This window comes from Tetrao urogallus (genome assembly GCF_951394365.1).
Source record: "Tetrao urogallus genome assembly, chromosome: 8".
In the NCBI taxonomy this organism is placed as follows: Eukaryota; Metazoa; Chordata; class Aves; order Galliformes; family Phasianidae; genus Tetrao; species Tetrao urogallus.
In genome coordinates this window covers 36498970-36522930 of record NC_136821.1, presented here as the reverse complement: position 1 = coordinate 36522930, position 23961 = coordinate 36498970, and the positions used below count along the sequence as shown (strand labels likewise).

The 23961-nt window shown below is 40.2% G+C and overlaps 1 protein-coding gene across 2 annotated transcripts in view; it reads left to right on the top strand.

The window, feature by feature from the left end:
- Positions 1–23961, top strand: part of DIP2A (disco interacting protein 2 homolog A) — a gene marked incomplete at both ends in the record, with an annotated part of 99864 nt that overhangs the window by 70771 nt on the left and 5132 nt on the right. The window contains 16 exons of one of the 2 annotated variants that reach the window (XM_079539423.1): positions 5944–6080; positions 7089–7169; positions 7276–7403; positions 8384–8498; positions 9620–9821; positions 10363–10472; positions 10600–10680; positions 13203–13326; positions 14113–14234; positions 14566–14677; positions 14927–15036; positions 15511–15641; positions 18508–18676; positions 19580–19750; positions 21640–21669; positions 22846–22907. In XM_079539423.1, coding sequence (XP_079395549.1) covers positions 5944–6080; positions 7089–7169; positions 7276–7403; positions 8384–8498; positions 9620–9821; positions 10363–10472; positions 10600–10680; positions 13203–13326; positions 14113–14234; positions 14566–14677; positions 14927–15036; positions 15511–15641; positions 18508–18676; positions 19580–19750; positions 21640–21669; positions 22846–22907 — 1885 coding nt within the window. The remainder of the gene's footprint in view (positions 1–5943; positions 6081–7088; positions 7170–7275; positions 7404–8383; positions 8499–9619; positions 9822–10362; positions 10473–10599; positions 10681–13202; positions 13327–14112; positions 14235–14565; positions 14678–14926; positions 15037–15510; positions 15642–18507; positions 18677–19579; positions 19751–21639; positions 21670–22845; positions 22908–23961) is intronic. The other variant, XM_079539424.1, reaches the window with a different exon arrangement.

The following is a 23961-nucleotide window of genomic DNA, read 5'->3' as shown; positions in this document are numbered from 1 at the left end:
CAAAGCCTGGCTGAGATTGCTGGCTTGTTGGCAACAGTTGACTATTTTTGTAGGCTTTACTTTTACTGCTGCTTTTTTAATTTTATCATTAGCTCTCCAGCATTCCAAGACCTGTCTTTGTCCTGTTGTGGCCTTACCCACCTAAAAGTGTTTATTTATGGCCTCGGCACCTCGGTTGGTTAGCATTGATGCTTTTCATCTTTGAAACTGGTACTAAGTGTGCAACCTGCAGCCAGCTCTCATTTTGAATTGCTACAGAGTCTTTGTGAGGAACATGTTTTATGTAGTGCATGGTATGCAGGAAATTCCCAACAATTTCTTGAAAATTCAGGAAGTGGCAGTTTTGGAGTTTCTTCTCAGTAACAGTGTGACATTGAAACTCTGTCTGAAAAATCAGCATGCTTAGGTGTCTCTTTGAAATGTATTTACACCAATGCATGGGGAATAAACACGATGAGGTAGATGTGTGCAGCTGCAAAACTACAGTCGTGTTGGGATCACAGAGACATGGTGGGATAGCTCTCCTGGCTGGAGCATTGCAGTGGAAGGATATAGGCTCTTTAAGAAGGAAAGGTGGGGAACATGATGAAGAAGAGTTTCCCTTTATGTGTGAGAACAGGTGGAGTGCATGGAGGTCTGCCTGGGCATAGATGAAGACCTGTCTGAGGGCTTGTAAATATAGACTAAAGATCAGACTGGTATAGATGACACTGTAGTGGGTGTCTGCTGTAAGACACCCAACCAGGAACAAAAAGTGAATGAGGCCTTCTACCAACAGCTAGAAGCATCCTCACATTTGTGGGCCCTGCCCCTCATGGGGAGCTTCAGACACCCCAGTGTCTGCTGGAGGGAAAACACAGCAGGGCATGGGCAGACCAGGTTGCTCTTGAAGTGCAGGAGTATCAGCTTCCTGACCTAAGTAATAGAGGATACACTGAGGAAAGATGCTCTGCTAGACCTTATACTCACAGAAGTGGAGATTATTGAGGATGTGAAGATTGAAGGCTGGGTCATGTGATAGTCAAATTTGGGATCATGAGAGGAAGGAGCAGGGCAAAAGTAAGATCACGATGCAGGGCTTCAGAAGAGCAGACTTCAGGCTCTTCATGGATTGGCTTGAAAAGAGTCCCATGGGATAACACTGTGGAGAGGAGAAAGGCCCAAGAAAGCTTATTAATATTCTTAGAGCTCCACCTCTAAGCTCTTCTGTTTTAAAATGTCATTTGCAGACCATGGCTTTATACAGTAGTAAGAAAAATTGAGTGACTTACCTGATGTAAGGGGAAGTTGGAGTTCAATGTGTATCCATCTAGTGCCTCGAAGTAATATAACTTGTAGTTGATGGCTATTGCTATTTTGAAACATAGCAGTAAGTGGCAAAACCACTTATAGGCTAAGCCAAAGTTGAGCATCTTAATTCATTAAGTGTTTTAAAAATCTCATCAGCATCCAGCTATTAGTAACTGAGGCAGATTAGCTTCAATTTGGCAAAATGATAAAAATGTCATGTCTGGAATTATTTTTTAGCAGAAATATCTCTGTACTTTTCCAAAGACAGAACGTGTGCAACAGAGTGATTTCTAGATGATGATTCAAGGATTTTGTTCCCTCAGAAAAAAAAAAAAAAAAAAAAGAAGAAAACTTCAAGAGTAGGAAAAAAGTAACAATGTGGGCAAAATTTGTGCCAAATGAAAAGAAATTGTTGATTTCAAGATTAATGGCTTATTTTCAAACGAGTCTGCATGTATATTCTAATACTGGATATATTTGTGACTTGCCTTGTACGATTTACACTTTTTCCTACGTAGTAGTCGTGGAGGATGGATATACTCTGATCCTTCTTGCTTGGTGTTTGGCATACAGGAGAGAACATACCACCATTTCTTGACCTGTCAGTTGTCTTGAATTACTCGGCTGACTGATGACTCTTGGTCTTTCCCTGTTCTTTTCACTTTCTTTAGATTGCAGTACTTTTAACACAGACCTAATCTGTGTCATGTGCCATCCCTGAAGGTAGTGCTCCCTCTTCTGACCCCTGTCAAACACTTCAGTAAGGTCTTGAAAACTGGTACATGCTCTGGTCATTCAAGTGTCTTACAAAATAGGGACTCACATTCCTGAATTTCATTTGGTCAGCTGAATGTTGGAATAGATGATCTCTGAGATCCCTTCCAACCCGGGCTTTCTCTATGATTTTTAAGAAAGGAGACAAGAAGACCCTTGAAGGTCCCAGGTGGACTTCATTCAGAAACGAGCTGTTTAAAAGGTAATGGATATAAAGAATCCATTTCTGTCTCCTTTTCTTCAGACTTGCTACTTGTTCTGAAACACTTAAGGTCCCTTTACTTTCAGGATCTCAATCAGCAATTAGGATGGAGCCCTTAGCACCAGCATAATGCCTTATGTCACTCCTGTTTAACCCATAAACCATTCTTGATGCCATGTTGCCTTGGCTCTTCACTTTCATTATCAACTATGGCTGCCAGTAGGAAGAACCACCACAGAAGCCAGCATCCATGAAGAATGTTCCCATGAAAGATTGGAATTCATAAAATAGAACCTAGTATGCATTTCGATGGAAGTTTCTCTAGTTCCTGTGAGTGATTATGTTTTTTCTCATCTGTTGATAAGCTGGGGCTGTTTTGCATGCTTTTCTGTCTGGGAGCCAATCCTGATAAGAAGCAATGTTTGGTTCATAAAGGCCTTTAATTCTTTTTTTTTCTTTTTTTTCTTTTTTTCAAATTGGACTGGTAAGGATGGTAGTCCAGAACTCCTACTTCCCCCTCAGATGGAATGTAATTGTCGTGTCACCCATCATCCTGGAAGATTGTTATACCTTATGCTAGGATATGGATGCTCAAAGGGACTTAACCAGATTCAGTTTTGCCTCTCTGCTGCTTCCTGACTCTGTTTCCATCCTTCTCTTTCTGACTTTGACAATAGAATAACCCTCTCCAATCCAGAAGATCTATATTCCTGTATCTCCTAATCCTATAAAATCTGATTCACAGAAAAAGCGCAGTACTTACTTTCTTACACTCAAGTAGAAAAGTGTAGGTTTGAGCCAGATCTTTAGCTTCTGTAAGACAAATGGGATGCATACTTCATCTTCAGTTTGTGGACCTCTCTCTCTCTGAAAGCATGTTTCCAGATGCTGGCTGATGCCTCTTCACTGCAGAGGAAGTTAGTTCCTTTATCTCATTGCCTGATCTGTGAAAGGATTTGTTAGAAGACAACTCTGTGATGCTTTTAATTACATCCTGAGGTTGAGAAGTACCTTAATCTATCTTAGTTCTTGGATTTTATTGCAGCAGTCAGTTCTGTGTTCTGTTTGGCTTCAGTCTGCCACATTAGATGCACTAGATGGTCTCCTACTGCAGAGTCACTTTTGAAATTCTGCAGCAACAGGTATGCTTCTGACAAGATGTTCTCTTCTAATTTAAATACTGTGCTCCTGATGCTTGTGTGACCACCTTTACAGTGTAGATTCTCGTTCATCCTAGTCTATGAATGCTCTTGTTTTATGCCCAATACCCTTCATAGAAGAATGGGGAATCAGATCACTCTATGGAGCAGCCTCATATGCTGTTTTCTTTGAGGGTCTAGTTTTAATAGACTCCCTGCAAGTATCTTCTACAGTGGTGGTAGAGGCGTTTTTATCCTAACCTTTTGGTCTTTCTTCTGAGCCTTTCTGCTTCTAGAGAAGCTGCAGTGCTAGGAGGGCCTCCTTTTTATTCTCATGGACCCAGGCCTTCCAGGAAGACTTGCTCCTTACAAGAAAATCTTGGAATTCCACTATTGGCATACAGTCACAATTGCAGAAGGATCTGCTAAACCATGAAAGTGAAAGGAGAGCACTCTCTAACAAGCATCAGGCAACTTTGGTAGCTACGGATTTCTGTGCTAGCCAACTGCTGTTGCACACCTGTTATGTTCTTCTCACATTCATGTGGTGCTGTCCTTGAAATACTCGAAGCTGAATCTAGTCTTCGGTAGGGCACTGGTGCGGACATTTGTTTGCACAATAGAATTCTCATCCTCTGCTAGAAATCTTGTGGCAGGGCTGACTACTAAAAGTCATCATCTGTAAGAATGTACATGTGGACTCATTTGGAGAAAGAAAATTTTCCTACCCAGTAATCATTATTCTTCATGATGTGTAGTCCACATGTACATTCCTGTCCCATCTGCCTTTCCCTTCTCTCTAATTCTTTTTCAGATGCGATGCTGTTGAGAGCCTGAAATGGTGGTAGATGCATTCTCTTGTATATCACACATGAAGCAGGAAAAGAAGGAGAAGCAAGATTACAGGCTCCACAGATACTGCAAAAGGAAAACCTTGCAGTAACACATGGCAGGGCAGAACTATGCCTGCTGTTAGAATGTATGTGTAGACTACCTATGTCATGCATTGGTTACTGGTGAGTATTTTTTTTGACTTGATGAGGGTGATAGGATTATCCTTGGGCTTCGTGAATGGAGCACCATTGCAAACTGCAGGATAATCCACTGTTTTTTCATGTTTGTGAACGAGCTGAGGGTTTGCAGCATTGCCTACAAGCTGTCACTGTCCCCAGCTAATTATACTTCCATATGCATTGTTATTTAAGCATTACATACAGAGTTCTAAGATTGTCAAACTGTTTCCGGTGGTAAGAAAGAATCTGTTTAAATTTGTCTTTTCTAACGTTTCTCCTCCTAAATTGGGTTTTTCTACATGAGTAATAATGAGCTGCTAGCTCATACTGTGTAATTTAATTCTAGCCTTCTAGTTCACATCAGTTTTCAGCAACTAAAACCGTTGGTTCTATTTTGGACTTGGACTTGTGCTAGACAGGGAATATAGTCTCCTTATTTGGCCAAAAAAGGTTAGCATGTCAGCATCCCAAACTGTTAATTAATGTTTGGTGTTCCGATAGGTAGTCTAGAGGTTGACTTATTCGTAGGGTGATTTATTGTCTTTCCTACTCAGACATAAGTTGTTGCCAGCAGAATACAAGCAGAGTTCTCGGTCAATACCTGCAGCAAAACTGGCTGTATCACGTATTGGTTTCGGATGAAATGTGCCACATCCCATTTGTGATTTCTCTTGGTAATAGTTGAACTGTAGAAAAGTGAGAGCTGTCTGTGTTATCAATTAAGACTGGCTAAATTGGAATACAGTAGTATGCTCTTTCACAATGGCTGTTGTTGGCTAAAATAATTCAAGTGGTCTTGATAGAAATGAACAAACTAAATAAATTTCAGAAAATTAACTAAAGACATGATCAAATAGCCTTTTTGATTTATTTTTAATCTGGTAAATGCTAAGCTAAACTTCCTTGTTCCAATATGCCTTCTCTCTTTCCTTTTTCCTTTCCCTTTGGGGCTGGGAAAAGATGACTCCGGAGTCAGTAAGCAAGGAGTCTGCTTAGCCAGAGAAGCCTCTGAAGACTGTTTCAGGAGGCAAATGTAACCAATGGCCAGAGCAAAGATCAATGTAGTACTTGATTTGATTTTCTGTCCATTTCTAGTGTGTTTCTCACATAACTTAAGGGGTGATACTATGAATACCAGAATGTGCAATAGTAACACAAAAGGAATGGTATGTCTGTAATTAGTATCTTTTCATCTTTCATCTTAAAACTCATGTTGGCTTTCATTTGATCAAAGCATCAGCCTTCATGCTGAAAGCCAATTGCTACTGTTCTGTTGCAGCTTAAATATAGGCTGCAAAATACTGTGGTAATAATACAAAGTGTTTGCAAATTTGTACCTTTCATACCTTTCAGAGCACGTTAGTCTGGCTGTCAGAAAGAGCTCTCTTTCATGCTGTGTTTATTGCTGTAACTGATAGGTAATTGGCACTAAAATCTTTGCCTGCCTAACAGTAGCCATGTAACTTCTGTATCAGTTGCTGAAATGTAGGAATGCTATGATTCTGCTTTCTTCTTTTCTCCTTAGCTAAGGTCTGTGTTGTGAAGGTGGATGGGACTCCTTACCTGTGTAAAGCCGATGAAGTTGGAGAAATATGTGTGAATTCAGGCACAACTGGAATGGCTTACTTTGGCCTCCTTGGAATCACCAAAAACGTGTTTGAGGTTTGTCTTTTTCCTATGCAGTGTTGTACCCCCAGTATTTCTTCTTGCAAACAAACTTTTGTTTCCGATACTTTTAATTTTGTTTTTTATTACTTACTGTCTTTCATTCTTCATGTCAGAACGTGTCAGCTGTCTCTATATTCTGCAGTCCCATATTCTGTCAGTGTTGGCATTTCATTTCATCTTAGTCTTACGTAATGTTACTTGAAGACAGTAGACAAAGACCTGTAGACAATTTAGTGGCACACAGTTGGAACACAGTTAGAAATTAGCTTAATATTTGTGATCTTCATACAATCAATATGCAGTTATAAATTAGTTAGAGAAGCTTCTCTTGTGTAATGCAAATGGTATGTCATTCTTCAAAGTGAACTCTGGTGTTTGTTTGCTGTCGTGTTTAGAATGGCAAGAGTCTGGATATGTGAAATTTTGTTCCTAGCTATATGAAAGAAGAGATAAGAAGGATATAAGTCATAATCCTTATAGTTTGTCAAAGGAGAGCAAAAGCGTTCTGTCTGCCTAGATTTTTCCTCGCAATGTTATCCCAACTTCAGGTTTCCCTTTCCTAGCAAGAAAGGGGAGGAAGTTCTTTAGGAGTCATGCTCGCCAGTAGAATTGCAGTGGGCAGCAGTTTGGAGACGTGGCTAAAGCGTGGAATTCTAAACGAGATGAGAGAAATGCTGGCCTTAATCTTCATTTTCAAGAAAGCTCTTTCTGTCTGTTTGCCAGTGTTAGCATGCTACAGACCTTATCTGTCAGCACTGTCTTTAACTAGTGACAACACCAGCGAGAATCCTGATGTAATGGAGGTATGAAGGGAAAAAAAAGCAAGGAAATTCTGGGTTAGATGAACTGACATATTCTTCATTATTTAAAAAGCTGTTCATATTTCACATGGTAGTAAATGCTGTCATCAGGTAGCTTTTCAGCTGAGCATAGAGCTGAAGTGAAACAGAGGCAGAAAGCATTTTAACTGAGTGTCTGAATATTTATTCTGTGTTTTTTCAGGCCATTCCAGTGACAGCCACTGGTGTGCCTGTTTCAGATCAGCCCTTTACAAGAACGGGACTTCTTGGCTTCGTGGGTCCTGTAAGTGTGAATGAGTAATCTTGGCCTCGTCCTGACACCCCGCTCTGAGTGATGGAGGAGTCAGGAGGTTATTTCTCCTCTCTTTCTGATCTTGTCTTCTTTTCAGGACTATCTGGTGTTTGTGGTAGGAAAATTGGATGGCCTAATAACAGTTAGTGGTCGCAGACATAATGCAGATGACGTGGTAGCCACAGCACTGGCAGTAGAACCAATGAAGTTTGTCTACCGGGGAAGGTGAGTGTATTGGAAACTTCAAAGCACTGATTGAACAGTGTTCCTTTTGTTCACCCTGAAGCAATGATGAAGCAATATGGTCTATATGGGAATTCTGCTTGTTATTTTTTGCACCTGTACTGTGCAGGAAAGGTAACACGAGGTTGTAGTATGCCAAATAAGGACTTGACTGTCCCTGCTAATTTAAGTGTCTATTTAAAACTTCTTTTAAAACTTCTCTTGAGAAAGTCAACTTAATCTTGACAGAGAATATAAAATACATCTCCCCTTTGTCCCCCTGAGCACTCTCATGCAGAGCGGCCTAGATAAGACCTTTACAGCAAGTTCTAAAGAACAAAGTAGAAATGTTGAGGCAGCTCAGGGACTTTCAAAGAGTGTGTGTGCTGTATCACTAGCCTGTCTGCTCTTCATTATGTTCAGGTGTTTTTCCTCTGCAGCAGTGGTGATGATGTAGAACTCTTACTGACTGTTACAAAGTCAAGCTTTCTTTGTTTTCACATTGCTACTTTAATTCACTTATCATAAAAATAATGGCAGTACTTAGTTAAGACATGATTAATATTCTTTCCAAGAAGCTGCAGGCCTAAAACTAATTCACAAAGGGGACTAAGTATTTTCAGTGCATATACTGCTAATTTAGCACAGTTGTTGCCTGTCAGGAGAAATAAAATATGTAGAAGCAAAATGTGTGCATGATGGAGTTAAATAGGCAAGAGTTGCAGAAACCCTCCATGCATGGAATCTGCCTGGGTTAAACACATTGGTGACTGCAGATTCTCTTAACCCTCCAGCATAAACATATGGCAGAATTGAACCTGCATTTGTTCTGAATTTGTGATTTTGTGGTAATGTGGCATGAATGATGCTTGTGTGTCTTGAAGCACTGCTACTGAAGATTACAATCATTTCCATGTTATAATAAGCCATGCTATGTTCATCATATGTTGCATCTCATCATTCTCCTGTCCTTTGCATTACAGGATAGCAGTTTTTTCTGTGACGGTTTTGCATGATGATCGAATAGTGCTTGTGGCTGAGCAGCGCCCTGATGCATCAGAGGAGGACAGTTTTCAGTGGATGAGCAGGGTTCTACAGGTAGTCAGATCTGTCCTTTCTCTCTTTCCAGGTGAATAAGGCTAATGTAAGAGATGAGAATCTTAAAGCATCTGTTTTCCTTAAGAAAAATCTTTCAATGTAACAGGAGTTAATGATAAGCTGACTGCTGAGTGTATTTCAGAGCTGACAATTAAGAAAAAATTTGTAAAAATATTTCCTTTCAGAAAGTTTTTGAACTTAATGTTACTACAGTGATAGTTTCTGTGTGTTTTAATTCTGCATATATCTACCAGTTTCATACTGACTAGGAGAGTTAAGTCTGACAGTGTTTAAGGGTCTTTAGTGTTGAGTATCAAAACAGATGCTAAAATCTAAGTCATTAACATCGTTATTCTAGATCACCAGTGGTAAGCATTGAATCCTTTTTGCCTTGCTTGCTGTATTGTGCTTCTCTGGTGGGACAGAAGAGAGGAGAATTCTCATAGTTGCATTTAAGGATTTGGGAATGAATTGAGCAGTCATAGGGAAGTAACAAGTGAGAGAGCGCAGGTATGGAAGAAGACTGTTAAGGGAAGAAATGATGGGATGGCCAGAGAGAAAAACTGAAGGGAAGAGACTTCATAAGTGTTAGACAGTAATTATGGTTTCTGTCCGCTTTCAGTTTTGTAATTTTTTAAGGGAATACCTGGTAAGAAGCTGCTTTTCTCACGAGAATATATTATTCCTGCTTTTAGAAGTGTCTTAGCTAAAATGGAGAATCAAGTTTTAGGCAGCAGGATGCTTTCCTTCCTGTTTTTGTGGTTCTGTGTTCTACTGTGCTTCTGTGATTGTGCCATACGTGCTAAATTTGCTGTGATATAGTTTTGGCTTTTTAAAATCTCTGCACTTTTTGCCCACTTTTAAGAGACTTTCCTAATCCCTGATGTGCAGGTGGCATCCCCTTGATAGAGTGCACAAGCCAAAGTCCTGGGTCTGCTCCTGCTCCCATTGAAGTCATGGCACAACTTCTATGAGTTCAGTGAGTGCAGAATTGGACCCTTTATTTGCAAATTGTGGTGCAAGTAAAAATTTTAATGTTATTAAGTGACTAGAATTCAAATTCTTGCTTTAGCTACATCCCAGCTGATAATGTGCAATGTATTTTCTTCTTCTCTATCAAGGCAATTGATAGCATTCACCAAGTGGGCGTCTACTGTCTTGCCTTGGTGCCAGCCAACACTTTGCCAAAAGCACCACTTGGAGGAATTCATATTTCAGAAACCAAGCAGCGCTTTTTAGAGGGTGCACTGCACCCTTGTAATGTCTTAATGTGCCCACATACTTGTGTTACTAACCTGCCTAAGCCTCGACAGAAACAACCAGGTGAGTAAACCAGAACGTCTGTTGTCTGCATGTCTCCTTTTGACAGCACATGTAGAGGATGCCCCAGTGGCAGTGTGACAGCTCAGGGCCTTGCCTAATGGATGGTTTAAGATGCCTCAGTTAGCAGAACTAGTGGTTTTGTCAGAGCACCCTGTGCTCAGTGAGGACATTATGGTCTGCCTTTAATCCCATGTAAACGCAGGGACAGCCTCCGTGTACCAATTTCATGCTTCCATAGCTATACTGTAAATTGTGCCTGTGCTGGCCAGCTTGCAACAACAGTCCTCAGCCATGCTGCAGCTCTTGCAAGAAAACCAAACTACAGATAGACCACAGCTTACTGAAAGAGTACTAGGCTGTTTTAGTGTGCTGCATTATCCTCCTCTCTCTTTCTCTGTAGAATATTATATTTCTTTTCGCTTTTCATCTTTTCCTGTCTGTATTCCACGTGGATTTTGAAGTAATCTACAGAATGAATTATTGATAACTGCATGTTCCTCGTGTTTCATTTTTCTCATTTTGCACTTTTCTTTAAATGCAGATGTTGGTCCTGCTTCAATGATAGTAGGAAACCTTGTTGCTGGAAAGAGAATTGCACAAGCCTCAGGGAGAGATGTTACCCAGCTGGAGGATAACGATCAGGCAAGAAAGGTAACACAAGCATCCTCGCAATATTAAACATTTGAATTGGTTTCTTCCAAGCAAGCAAAGAATAGGCATGGGATTCTGCTGAAACTAAGGGTGGGGCATTTTTAACAAACTTTACCATCTTTTTCAGTTCCTGTATTTAGCAGATGTTCTTCAGTGGCGAGCTCAGACAACTCCAGATCATCCCCTCTTCCTGTTGTTAAATTCCAAGGTGAGATGCAGGTCACATCTTATTTTGAGATCAAGGTCAGCAAACTATTGTTTGGATTCTAAAAGAATGGCGTCTAGAATTCTTTTTCCTAGAATACTTTAAGTTATTTTGATGTGGGATGTCATGATTTTGAAGTGAACAGAAATCACTGCTACTTAGCAAGCAGCGTTAATTCCTCTACATCTGGAATTGTAGTCTGTATCTGGAATTCTATCATACATTCTGCATTTCTAGCTTAAGAACATTGTAGCAGCCGCTTTTCCCAATGAAAAACAATTTCTGTCATATTAATGGAAGTCACAATCTGTCCTTGACCCAGAGAATAAGAGTGAGAAGAGATTTGAGTTGGAGAATTTTTTAATGAGAAGATAGGGAAGCTAGGCAGGGAGTCATGGCTTCACCAAAAGCAGGTCCTGCCGAACCGACCTTGTGGCTTTTTATGATGGCATAACTTTGTCAGTTATATATAACTCTCAGTGCACCCTCAGCAAGTTTGTGGATGACACCAAGCTGTGGGATGCAGGGGACAGAATGTCATCCTAAGGGACCTTACAGGCTCAAGCAGTGAGCCCAGGAAAATTTTGTGAAGTTCAATAGTGCCAAATGCAATGTCTTGCACTTGGTTCATGGCACCCCCCACTATCAGTACAAGCTGGAAGTGGGAAAGCCTTCTGTAAAAGACTGGTGAGTCTTTTACAGTAGTAAAAGAGTACTGGTGGATGGCAGCTGAACATGAGCCAGCACTGTGCTCTCACAGCCTAGAAAGCCAACCATATCCTGGGCTGCATCAAAAGCAGTGCAGCCAGCAGGACAAGGGAGGGGATCTGCCCTTCTGTGCTGTGAGACCTCACCTGGAGCTCTGCGTCTAGATAGGGAGTCCTCAGTACAGGAGAGACATGTACCTGTTGGAGCACCTGCAGAGGACGGTCACCAGAATGCTCCAAGGGATGGAACACCTTCCTGTGAGGACTGGCTGTGAGAACTGGGGCTGTTCAGCATGGAGAAGAGGAGGAGCAGCCTTTCAAAGGGGGCTATAAGAAGTGGACAGACTCTTTAGCAGGGTCTGTTGTGATAGAACAGAGGAAATGGTTTCACACTGAGAGAGGGGAGACTTAGACTGGATAGAAGGAAGAAGTTTTTTACAATAAGGGTGGTGAGGCACTGGAGCAGGTTGTCAGAGATGTGGTAGATGCCCTGTCCCTGTAGACATCAAGGTCAAGCTGACCAGGCTCTGAGAAATCAGATGGAGCTGTAAATGTCTCTGTTCATTGCAGGGGGACTGGAGTAAGAGACTTTTTAGGGTCCCTTTCAACTCAACTCTTGCTCTTTGACAAGTTTCGTTAGTAAAACTGAGCAGGGTGCCAATCCTGCAGCAGACTAGGCTTTGGATTTGACAGCTTAGGCTGAGGCACCTTGGACTTGAAACTTAATACTTACGTAACAGATATTTGCTGTGATAATCCTTGTCTGTGTGGTGGGAGCTTTGATTCAATCTCTGTTTCCTTCTGGTGTGGTTGTTCCACCACTTTTTCTTGAGTCAAAGTTTCCTCTCACAAGCAGTCGTATATCCTAACCTTACAGCTTCGAGGGTAAGGTGCCATTTCCTAGACTGGGTGGCAAAAGGATCTATTCTGTATTCATGCAGAAAGCTGGATTAAGCCTTTAGTAAACTCCATTGCATTTTGGGAATACCTCAGAAGAAGAAGAACTTAATTGCTTTTCATTTGAGGTTTTTGGCAAGTGCATACCTGCCTTCCTCTGTGTTCTAGAAGCTCTGCGGTTAACCAAGTTTTTGTGCTTGTTGTTTATTATTTTGTTGTGAGTTTGGTTGAGGTTGGTGGTCCAGTTAAGTTGCATCAGAGCAGAAGTCTCTGGGCTCTGCTGTTTGCACAGTGTCTGAATGCTTAACGGAGACGTCGCTTTGGAGCAACGCCTCTGAAACTGACTGTGTGGGCTCCTTTCTTCAGCCTCTTTTCCACACGAAAGAACAATAATATTTACAGTCATTACCAATCTGCCGAGAAGGCAACAGGACATGTGGAAACAGAATAAGAAGTTGCTGAATGAGGAGAAAGCACCATAGTCAGCATAGCACCGACAGGTTGAAAAATGTTTGATTGATAGCTTCCTCTAATCCATCCTCACACACCCTGAAATGAGACAAAGCTCATACAGTTCTTCACTTGCTGCTCAAACTTTATTTCTGTTGTTTTCTTCCTTGGACTTTAAATTTTAAACATTTGCAAGGTGTTATTTTTGCGATATCAAACAAATTTAAAAATTGCTTTGCTGTCTGATGTCAAAATACTACATGTAAAGTTCTCTAAAATGGCAAAAGTTCATGTGACCAGCAGAATGGTTTGCAAAACACCAGGCATATTTTGATAGAGTCTTTAGATCCGTTTGCAGTGTTGTTAAAATAGCTGCAATGAGAAGAAAATACAGTATCTGTAGCATGTACTTTATTCAGTGTTGAAAATGTTCCCTAAAGAGTTTCCTGATGTTGCCTCTGTTCTGTGCAGGGCACTGTAGCCAGCACTGCATCGTGCATGCAGTTGCACAAGAGAGCAGAGAGAGTGGCAGTTGCACTAATTGAGAAGGGACGACTGAATGTTGGTGACCATGTAGCCCTGGTTTATCCTCCAGGTAAGGCAATACAAAACAGCAAAAATCACAAGAAAAGCAACAGCTCTTGCCAGGGCAGAGCCCTCCAACATCCATTTAATATTATGGTATACGGCAATGACTTAGTATTTCAAGGACAAGAATTCCTTTTCTGCTAATAAGCTGCTTCTCCAAATGGCAGGCTGAATTTACCAGACATTTCATCTAACCACTCTGGACGTCTGGACAGTGATGCAGTATTAGTTTGGTCAAGGTGTAAAATTCTGGAATAAAAACGTAAATGGAAAGTTAGATGAGTGGCATCAATGTTGATCTTTTTCATGAACACCTGTTGTTTTCTGAATGTCTGTCTCCAGACATGAAGTTTGGAGCTCAGACTTGCATTATTAGTGTGTATTTACAAGCATTCTTCAGGAAAAAGTAATATGCCGTGGAAGCCAAATGACTGCATATTTTGTAGTTATAATGTGAAAAAATGCTTTTTGAAAGAATCTGAGTCATCTGCAGTAACAATACCTTCTTACAGTACCTTGTTCTATTTTAGTATTTTGTTTATGCTACCTGTCCATGAAAATAAATTTCTGTAAATTCAAAGTTTGTAGATTTGAAGTACTTCCTGCTAACTGTCAAATGCAAACTATTTTAACCTTACAGAATTGGGCAGGGCCAAATCCAGCCTATTAACATACCTTTGTGACAAATACTTACACCTTAATTAAATTTCTCAGAGCATATTTTGATTTTGATGAAAGGATTTGGCCTTTTGTTCTGATGAAATTGCATTTGTTTCACAAATATTTTCTACAGGAGTAGACTTGATAGCAACTTTCTATGGCTGCTTGTATGCTGGCTGTGTACCTATCACTGTTCGCCCACCTCATCCACAGAATCTTGCTACCACTCTGCCCACTGTCAAAATGATCGTAGAGGTATGTATAAGACACTTCTGTTTTGATGCTTCTGGTGGCTGTAGGTCAATTGGTGCAGGTAGTGACATTGCTAGGTAAGTTATTTTGCCACTGACAATGCAAAACAGGCTAGAAAAGAAAAATCAGTGTGCTGTGATTGGGACAATAAGTACTTCTCTTTTTTAACTAATTGAAAATATTGTTTTCGTTGTTGTAACTTATACTGCTTTGCTTCTGCTGTTTTTCTTCGTGTATTCAGTTGTCTTCTTTGGATGGATATGAAACCACTGAGCATTAATTTGCTGAGTTTATAAATATTTTTAGTGCTTTTGTTTGGTTGGTTGGTTTACAGGTCAGTAAGTCTGCATGTATACTCACCACACAAGTGATAACGAAACTGTTGAAATCCAAGGAAGCTGCAGCAGCTGTAGATATTAAGACATGGCCCACTATTTTGGATACAGGTACAGAATGTTTGCCCACTTGCTAACAGGAAATGTAAGTAGGTTGGAGACGTTTTTCTTCGATTATACCATAGCTGTCTAACTGAATGGATCTCTCTTACATTGCATTGATGTAGCTGTCCAGGAACACTGGAAGCATTCAGTGTTAATGCTATAAATGCTATAATGATATGAAGATAACACTGTTGTCTTGTGGTCTCTTTACAAAATGATAATGTGGTACCTTCTCTTTTTATGTATTTTAAATAGATGATATGCCTAAAAAGAAGCTGGCTAATATTTTCAGACCTACATCTCCAGATATGTTGGCATATTTGGACTTCAGCGTGTCAACCACTGGTATATTAGCAGGAGTAAAGGTAAAGTACCTGAAAGGAGATAATTATTTTAGTTTCCTTATGTATTGGCACACTTTGCATTTATTTTTCCTGCCAGAGAATAAATACAAAAATACGAACAAGCCATTTTAGTGGTCAGAAGACTTTTGTGTGACATCAGCATTTCTTGATGCACTTTGGAAACATTCAGTCTTATCTGGTTCTATGTGAGGAGTCATTGAGGAGACTGAGAGGAGGGTGTTTGCTCTGAAGTTCACAAATGTTTTCATTTGTGGTTTGTCACAGAGATGGTGATGTTATTTGACATCATTTGGCTTCATGGCAGATGTCAGCAATTACCTGAAAATTTGGATTTGTATTTTTTTCCTATTTGAAAGACGCATTAAAAAATACCTTCCTGTTGCCACATCTCTACAGCAAACAGTTCTGTCAGTTATTAAACATGATGCTTTTTAATAAGAAAGTCCTATCAGAAAGTCTGGTTTCCCCTTACAGATGTCACATGCAGCTACAAGTGCCTTATGTCGCTCCATAAAGCTACAGTGTGAGCTGTACCCTTCACGTCAGATTGCCATCTGCCTTGACCCCTACTGCGGTTTGGGGTTTGCACTGTGGTGCTTGTGCAGGTATGATATTTGAATCATAGGTTTTCACACTTGTCCTCTGCTTTCCCTTCCCTTCCCTCCCCTAGATGCCAAGCTAGTTACAGTGGGTGAGACTGACAGAGTAAGCTCAGTTAACTTTTTGTAGGTATTATATAACAACACACGTTTTTTGGCCATTTAAGAAAGTCAGTTACTTTTGAGTAACTTCAGGTGTGCAGGTGTAATTAATCAAATACAAAATTCAAGGGGAAAACAGAAGGACTTTGTTGTCTATTTCACTTTGATTAAATAAATACTTTTAAATTCTCTGTGGACAAGCTGTGTCTTTTTACAAGAGAATTAAGGCATTGATTGCAGAATTGGTATTATACATTAATAAATACTGCTGAAGGAAGCAATTAGTATTTCTTAAAATGAATGAGAACTGACTTGACTTAGTCAGATAACTGCTCTAATGCAATAAGTCTTACACAGAAGCAAAGTTCTTTATTTTTCTGGTCTGTTAAAATATTCCACATACTTTAAGCAATCTAAAGGTTTAGGCATTAAACATCATTTAGCTGCCTCACTGAAAATGCAGAAACCGAATATGAAGGGTTATTTCATGAAAGAAGTTTACGTTTACTGTAGTTAACCTGCTCCTTCCCTCTCTAATGCCCCGAAGTGGGAAGGAAGTGGACTGAAGGAATACAAAAACTTACCTGTGGTAGCATTTGATAATTTATGCTGTCAGTAAAATGAGGCAAGGTGGTAGGAGAAGAAAGCCCAGAGATGGGAGAAATAACATCTGTGTATGGATTTATAGTAATATTTTTAAGAAATGGAAGTTTATGAGTGAGATGCTCTCTATACAAGAGTTAATGTAATGCTTGTTTAATGCAAGTTGTTGCTTTGTTCTTAGCACCAATTTTATGAGACTGTCCTGTTATGGAATGGTTTTATCTACTTTAAAGTGTTTAAATTAAAAAGAAAATGGTATAAAATAACACTTAAAAAAAACAAACCCAAACCATTATATCTCCTACTGCAAACATACATTGACTCTCCTTGGGAGAAATGATGATTCTGTCAAGGTGCTTGTTAAAAACAATTAGAGGTGCTATTATTTTTAAATATAAACTGTATTATTTATATAGAGAGGGGCGTTTCTAATATAAAATACATTTATATTAGAGGGGCATTTCTGGTTTTCTTAATAGTAATTGATCTGAAAAACGTTTGGTAATTTGAGACTGTGTGGTCATGCATTTACTGTCTTGAAATGCCTAAATAATGTTAAGAAAAAAATATTAAAAGGTGATGTGATTCTGAATATGACTTTCTGTCCACACACATTAGCTGATACCAAGTTAAGTATTTCACACAGACACTTCAAAATTGACAGACCAGTGGTAGAGGCTGGAAAATTCCAGTAAAAACTTGAGTAATGCAGTATATGTGCAGACGATGCATTTAACTCAAAGAAAAACTGTAATTGTAATAATGTCTCAAAAAATGCTACCTTTTTAGTGGCAGTAGTTATATGAACATTTTCTGGCTTTGCTTGTTAGCGTATCACTCACAAACTAAGATACCTTAGATTTCACTTGGCAGAAAAGTACAAGATTTCTAGAAGGAAATGGAACGTGTGCAACTGGGCGGGAAGGTGGATGGGAAAGTGAATTGCCTGAATGCCTTGGAGGTGACCTACAGTATTTTAAAACAATTGGTAGAGCAGTTGCACTTTTCTTACGATTAAATTCGGGGGTTTTTTTATGCCTGCTTTGCTTTAGTTGGGAAACCCTGAAAGACTTCTTACTCCTTTCTAAGTTGCAGTTTTTCTGATAGGAGGAGGTTTGTTTGTGCTGTTTTCACACGATTCCTATGTGAAACCATCTAAGAAAAGTAACTTCAGCATTCTGGATTTTACTATTACTCTCAGTTTGAATATTACTGATGAAAGTGACAAATCCCCAGCTATGGTCTGCCAGGAAGGAGGCTAATTTTAAAGACAGGAGATATTAGATACTTCCAGTTGCAGTGCTGCACGCCAGGCTTCCTGTTAACACCCTGCAGAAACACCTTTCCTAGCAAATCTCTCCTCCCACTCCACCGGCAGATTGAGGCAGCTGCTTTTGCTAGGGGGCAGCACGAGTGGCACATGCTGCCATCTAAGCAGCCTGTGCTGGGCAGTGGGCATTGTGGACAGGATGTGGGAGGAGTGAGGAGAGGCAGGGAGCGTGTTCCCCCCACGAGGAGGTGGGGCCATGGCTGCTCTCTCAGCTCTGAGCCCACAGGGAAGTGCACTGGGTAATGCTGAGTCATGGCCCCACTCAACAATATCTGGCATGCAAGCTGCAGCAGCCCAGTGCTGCTTTTCTCCCTCACAAATTGGTAGAATCACAGAATGGCTTGAGTTGCAAGGGACCTGAAGGATCAATAATTCCAGCTATTATACAAGTAGCAGTGTAAAGATGGTGGCAGCATGCCAGCATCAAGCCTGGGGGACAGCACTGCAGCCATGGTCTGCAAGGGAAGCAGCTGTGGGAGGAAGCTCTGTGCAGAACACAAAGGCTAGTGGCATGGCACGTGTGTTCTTCCTCTCTCTTAACTACAGTTTACACATATAGAAAAGTTGCCTAATCATCAAGGCATTGCCTGTAGTTCAGTGCAACCTGGCAAGACAGAAACACTGACCTTCAAATGTATGACTTAACTTCAACCCATTCATAGCCAATTGATCAGGTGAAAATCCAGTGAGATGCTTTCTGTGGAGATTAGCAGAAATTGAAATAGATACCAAGCTCTCAGTTTTAATGCAATTCTTTGCTTCCCTTTGGCTTTACATAATATTTCACTATTTATGGTGGCTTGAAGTTTTCATGTGCCTTTTTCTCCCTCTTCCTAGTGTATATTCGGGCCATCAGTCCATCCTTGTCCCTCCTCTGGAACTGGAGAGCAACGTGTCTCTGTGGCTGTCTGCTGTAAGCCAGTACAAAGTGCGTGTCACTTTCTGTTCTTACTCAGTGATGGAGATGTGCACCAAAGGGCTTGGGACACAGACTGATATGCTCCGAGTAAGTGAGTTTAACTGTTCAACACGCTGACATACCAATGCACGTATCTTAGAAGACCAAAAAAAACCAACAAAAACAAAGAGAAAATATAAACCTCTGCCCACCCTCTGCCCACCCCCCCACTCCAGTCCTACACCTGGCAGGTCTCACCAGTTTTCAAGTCTCTTCACATCAAAGATATTGAATTTAAAAATTATGCAATCTTCTGTAAGCTATAATTACATGCGTATACACTCATTTGTGTTTGAGGGAATGTCTTAACTGAGGTTTAATTTATTTGAGAAAGCACTTCTGCCTCTTCTGTAGGAGAGTTCCCATAGCTTTCGTAACTAAGGTGCTCAGGGCTTCTGCTGGGAATGTTTGGCAGCTTGTTATGTGCAAGAAGGTGATTATATTGTGCTTATTCTTAGTATACACAAACAAAAAAACAGTTGTCCTTTTGTCCTCCTGGACTTCACTGGGAGGAATTATGGCCCACAACCAGTTGTTACAAGTTCATGTTCATGCTGACCAGCACTTGTAATGTCTCAAGTGCTTTACCTGCATCTGGACTGTGCAGCACTTGAATCAGACAGGTCTCTTGTGATCCTCACATGGTTTCCTGTCCAGCCCTAAGACAAAACACTATTTTGTTTTCTCAGCTCAAAACGATGAGTGGCTGTGTTGCAGCTATGTGACAGGAGTGGTTTGCATTTTGTCCATCTAATCCTGCCTCCAAATTGCTTGGCACAGTTTTAGAAGATTGTTTTGGGTAGATGGAACCAAACTGAATGCAGTCCAAATCCATATTGTTTAACGAGTTCATGTCAGTTGGTACTTGAAAGTCAGTTCCACATATTTAAATGGCCTATTTCTAGAAAAGTGCTGATTTCAGATTTAAAATGTATTGTTTTCTGCATCCAGATGAAAGGAGTTAATCTGTCCTGTGTGCGAACATGTATGGTGGTTGCAGAGGAGAGACCAAGGATTGCATTAACACAGTCTTTCTCCAAATTATTCAAAGACCTGGGTCTCTCTGCTCGTGCAGTGAGCACCACGTTTGGATGCAGGGTCAATGTAGCAATTTGCTTACAGGTGAGATTAAACTGCTTATTCCTTACACTTGTACATGATATCTCTGGAAACATTATGGGAAGTCATGTTCAGCTGTGCATATTCTTTAAGCTACAACTCCATTGCTTGCTTGCTTCTTCACCAAGATGCTAAATAAGCCTTGAAGTTGAGGATTATGATAATTTCTCCTCTCTGTACTAATTGACCAATTGACTTGACTTTCTGTATGGTGGATCAGCTTTGCAAAATATCTTCCCTCCCTTCTGTGCAGGATCAGTACTAAAAATACACAACTTCTTGCTCATAAGTGTAGTAAATATTTAGAGGAACACAATTTCTGCTTTCATGTGATGCACATTTTGGCTGTTAAAAAGTAGCCAAAAGTTTACAAGTGCTTAGAATTAAATGAAGATAAAGTTCCCCAAGTAAGAACTCTTATCTTACAGACCAAGGAAAGGCTGACAGATGTTAGTTTTGCTTTGGCTTTTAACTCTGAAATATCTAAAGTGAGCATTATCCACATGCATATGTGCGTCTCAGCTCGTGAGAGAGTTGGACTTTTTCCAGCTAAAGGTATAAAATTGGAAGCTCCAAGATGGAGAGTAGAGTTGTGTTATTACATATCCCTACTTCACAGACTGGAGACAATGGTTCAGTGTTCCAGACTCATCTTTGATAGCTCAGAGTTCAGCTGGTATTCAGGTGTCATTCATAACCGTTCACTTGGTTGTCATGCATACTGCAGGAGGTAGAATCTTTAGCATTTTCTAAATAACAAATTATGAAGAAATATGTCCAGAGGAATTTTATGAATTAGTAGAAAACATGGGGAAAAAAAAAAGGGGGGGGGGGGGGGAGATATAGATGAAATTAAGAACTGCATGCAGAAAGGATTCTAAATTCCTTGAACAGAACATATCAGATGCCAGGGGTCAAAGCATAACTTTCTGAATGTCCTGTCTGAAAAAGAGTTTCTAAAAAAAAGCATTGTGGCTATTTGTTGTTCGGACTCTGCAGACTAAATAGAAAGAGATCACTGTAGGGCCAGTTAAGAGCTTCCTCTGCATTCCAGCTTGGAGGCATGTACCTATGAAACTGATCCAGGAGCAGCTTTCGGAATCTAAAAGACAGTTCTTTAAAAAAAAAAAACAAAAAAAAACCAAAAGAACCCTGTTGGCAGATTGTATAAAGAACAGCATCTGGTAATCACAAGCAGAGAACTGTGATTCTTCAGCCTCTTTTTATGGTAGAACACTCTGCTTCTGCTTCATGCTGGTTGCTGGTTTGTTTTTTAAGTTTTTCCTGCAGAAGAATAATGCAGGAAAAGCACAAGGAGTGTGGGGCTGCCAGGCATTTCAGCTTGCTCCTTATTTTATACTTTTGTATCTTTGTCTTTCATTCTTGGATGTTCTCTTAGTTTCTTTCCCCTCTTTTTCTTCTTATTCTAAAGTGATAACTGTACCAGATATTTTTCTATTGGTGAATTTGAATGAATAGATTGATAGCCAAAGTCGTTGGGTATTTGTACAAATTGGCTTACAAATGAATAGGTAACACCTTCCAACTTTACTGGACTGGTATTTCTGCAATTATTAGCACTGTTTAGATATGTTCAGGTGCAGGAGGGGTTAGTGATAAAACAGCAGGTGTTACTATGCTCTGCCTGAAATTTCTCATTTATTTACCAGGACTGCATGTTTCCCAGTGAACTACTTTAAATGCCAGGCTCTTAAGTAACCTGAAAGGAAAATTTTCTCCTCATTCTAAAACAGTATGAGTTTTGTTTTCTGTCTTACTGTGTGTATCTTATGTCTCCAGTGCCTCTTTGTTTGTATTTTCTTTTTTCCCTTTCTCTCCTTTTCACACACTTTGATGGCCTCTGTTACTTCTGTTTGTGGTCCCACTGTCAGCCAAACAGGCTGGGCAAGCTGGCTGAACAGGTATAGTGATGCATGTATGTGCCTGTAATGTCCTAAAGTCAGTCTGGTCCAGTAGCATTACTCTGCGTAGAACGCGTCCTGTTGGAGGGAATTTTGATCCAGCTGTTTCTGAAGAAGTTCAGTGCGTGTTGTGTTTGTTGTTATTTTTTCATAAAAACACGTGCAGCTGAAGCACATAACCTCATTCTCAAGTAACACTGAGATACAGCAAGGATTGGTGTTAATGAGTGATGTCTTCCTGAAGATAAAGACCGTTATCTGACAGTTTAGCAGTGCTGCAGCAGGTGAAGGGGATGGCATTATGAAGACGTGGTTGCTGTTTCCCAACACCGTGCTCTGGAGCTGAGGACAAAGCAGCCTCATTTTAAAACACTTACAAAATGAGAAGCTATGTTGAATTTCCCTGCGCAGGGGAGAATAACCGCTGACCCCTGGGCTGCTTTTTAGATTAAATACACATTTCACAGTAGTTTCAAATTACCTTGAGATTAAACTATGATTGGAAGGGTGAGAGGGAACCCACTAACAAAAACAAGTTCCCTGTTCACATGGTGGGAAAAGGATTTGTTTTAGGAATCTGACCTCTCTTCAGAGTAGGTCAGAAGGTTTACCCCTGGCTGCAGTAGATGTCTGCGTCTGTCCAGACTGTTACTTGAGGAATCTTGAGAAGATAGGGGGTAAAAGTGAGAGGTATGATTCACTTGAGTGTTTTTTTCTTCAAAGCTAACAAAGCTTACATGAAGTAGAACAGCCATGCTTTAAGAGAGAGATTATGTCTGCGTGGGTTTATGCATATATAGTGTGTCTGCTGTTGTTGTTGCTCGTCTAAAGAGGAGATGCTTAACAGAATTTTGTAAACTTGAAGAGTTAGCTGTATAAATACATGCTTGGTCTGTGTGTTCATTTACTGATTTCTTTGATAAATTACTAATTTGTGTTCTAAAATGCATTTCTGTTGAACGCGTTTCTGAAATGGAGACATAATTCCATTAAACATCAGTGTTTTCTGGCAGTCGCTCCAGAGGGGGAATATTTTTACTGTGTTTTTGGTAGATTAGGGCAGTACTTGATAAATGTCACTAAAGGGGGAGAGGATTTGTGGATTTACTTGTCTGTGAAAATGAAAACAGAATTTTCTGGCTTATTTTCAATTTGTTACTTCCTTTGTATTCTTAGGGAACAGCAGGACCAGATCCAACAACAGTCTATGTAGATATGAGAGCACTTCGACATGACAGGTACGGATTGTGTTATGCTAAAACATTAACCTTTAAATGATTGTAGAAAAGAAAAATCATCCATGTGGTAATAACCCTGGTTTGTTGAAATGTCCTTGGCAGCAGCTAATCCCTCATCACTGAATTAAAAGGAACCTCCATCCTAGCAAATCCTGTGTGTTAGAAGTGGTCTGGCACTTCCTCCACATCATCGCTTGTTTTGCTCTTCCTTTCTAGACCCCCATTGAAATGACTGACTGTTCAGGCTCATCAGCTGTTACTTATGTAATAATACTGCCAGCAAAAGGTGACTTGCCAGCCGTCTGGTTAGTGACAGAACTGCAGGAAGAGTTGGCTGGCAGGATTAGAAGATGTTCCTCATGCAACTCGATGTTCGAAGCAGGGTAACCTTCAAGGCTTCATCAGGTTACTGAAGAGCAGGGCCAGTTCAGTTTGAAAAATCTCCAAGGATGAGGATCTGTCTGTACTCTGTTCATACTCTTGTTCATGTCTTGAGGATGGCACCCAGATCTTGAGATGTATTTCTTACTCTTATTTCTCTTCTTATATCTTTTGTCCCTGGCCTCTTCTGATAGCATACAACTCAGAGTAATCTGGCATCATTTTCTCTGTAATTATCATTTAAATAATGAAAAAGTACCCCTAGCTTCCCCCCCCAGCCTTTTTTTTCTACAGGCCACCTATTCAGGCATCATCTGGAAACTTGCTGAGGATAAGCTCTATCAGTTCTAATCTGTAGTCATATTTTTGTATTATCTTCATCTTTTAGTTAACTTTGTTCATATAACTGCTGGCAGTATCAAGTTCAGCCTGTAATTTTAATAGTGTTTGTACATCTATGTATTTGTTTCTGTACTTATTTTAACACTTATATATCAACAGTTGGTGTGTTGGCTTTAATTGTTTTCATATTGATAATGTTCAGTCAGTGATGTTAACTGGCAGCTTTTTTTTTTTACGGTGTCTATTTTTGATGCTTAGATCTTAGCTGTTGAAGACATGTCATCTACCTGATTTGGCATTTAAATGCAGTTCAGCCATAGTCTCAATGGTC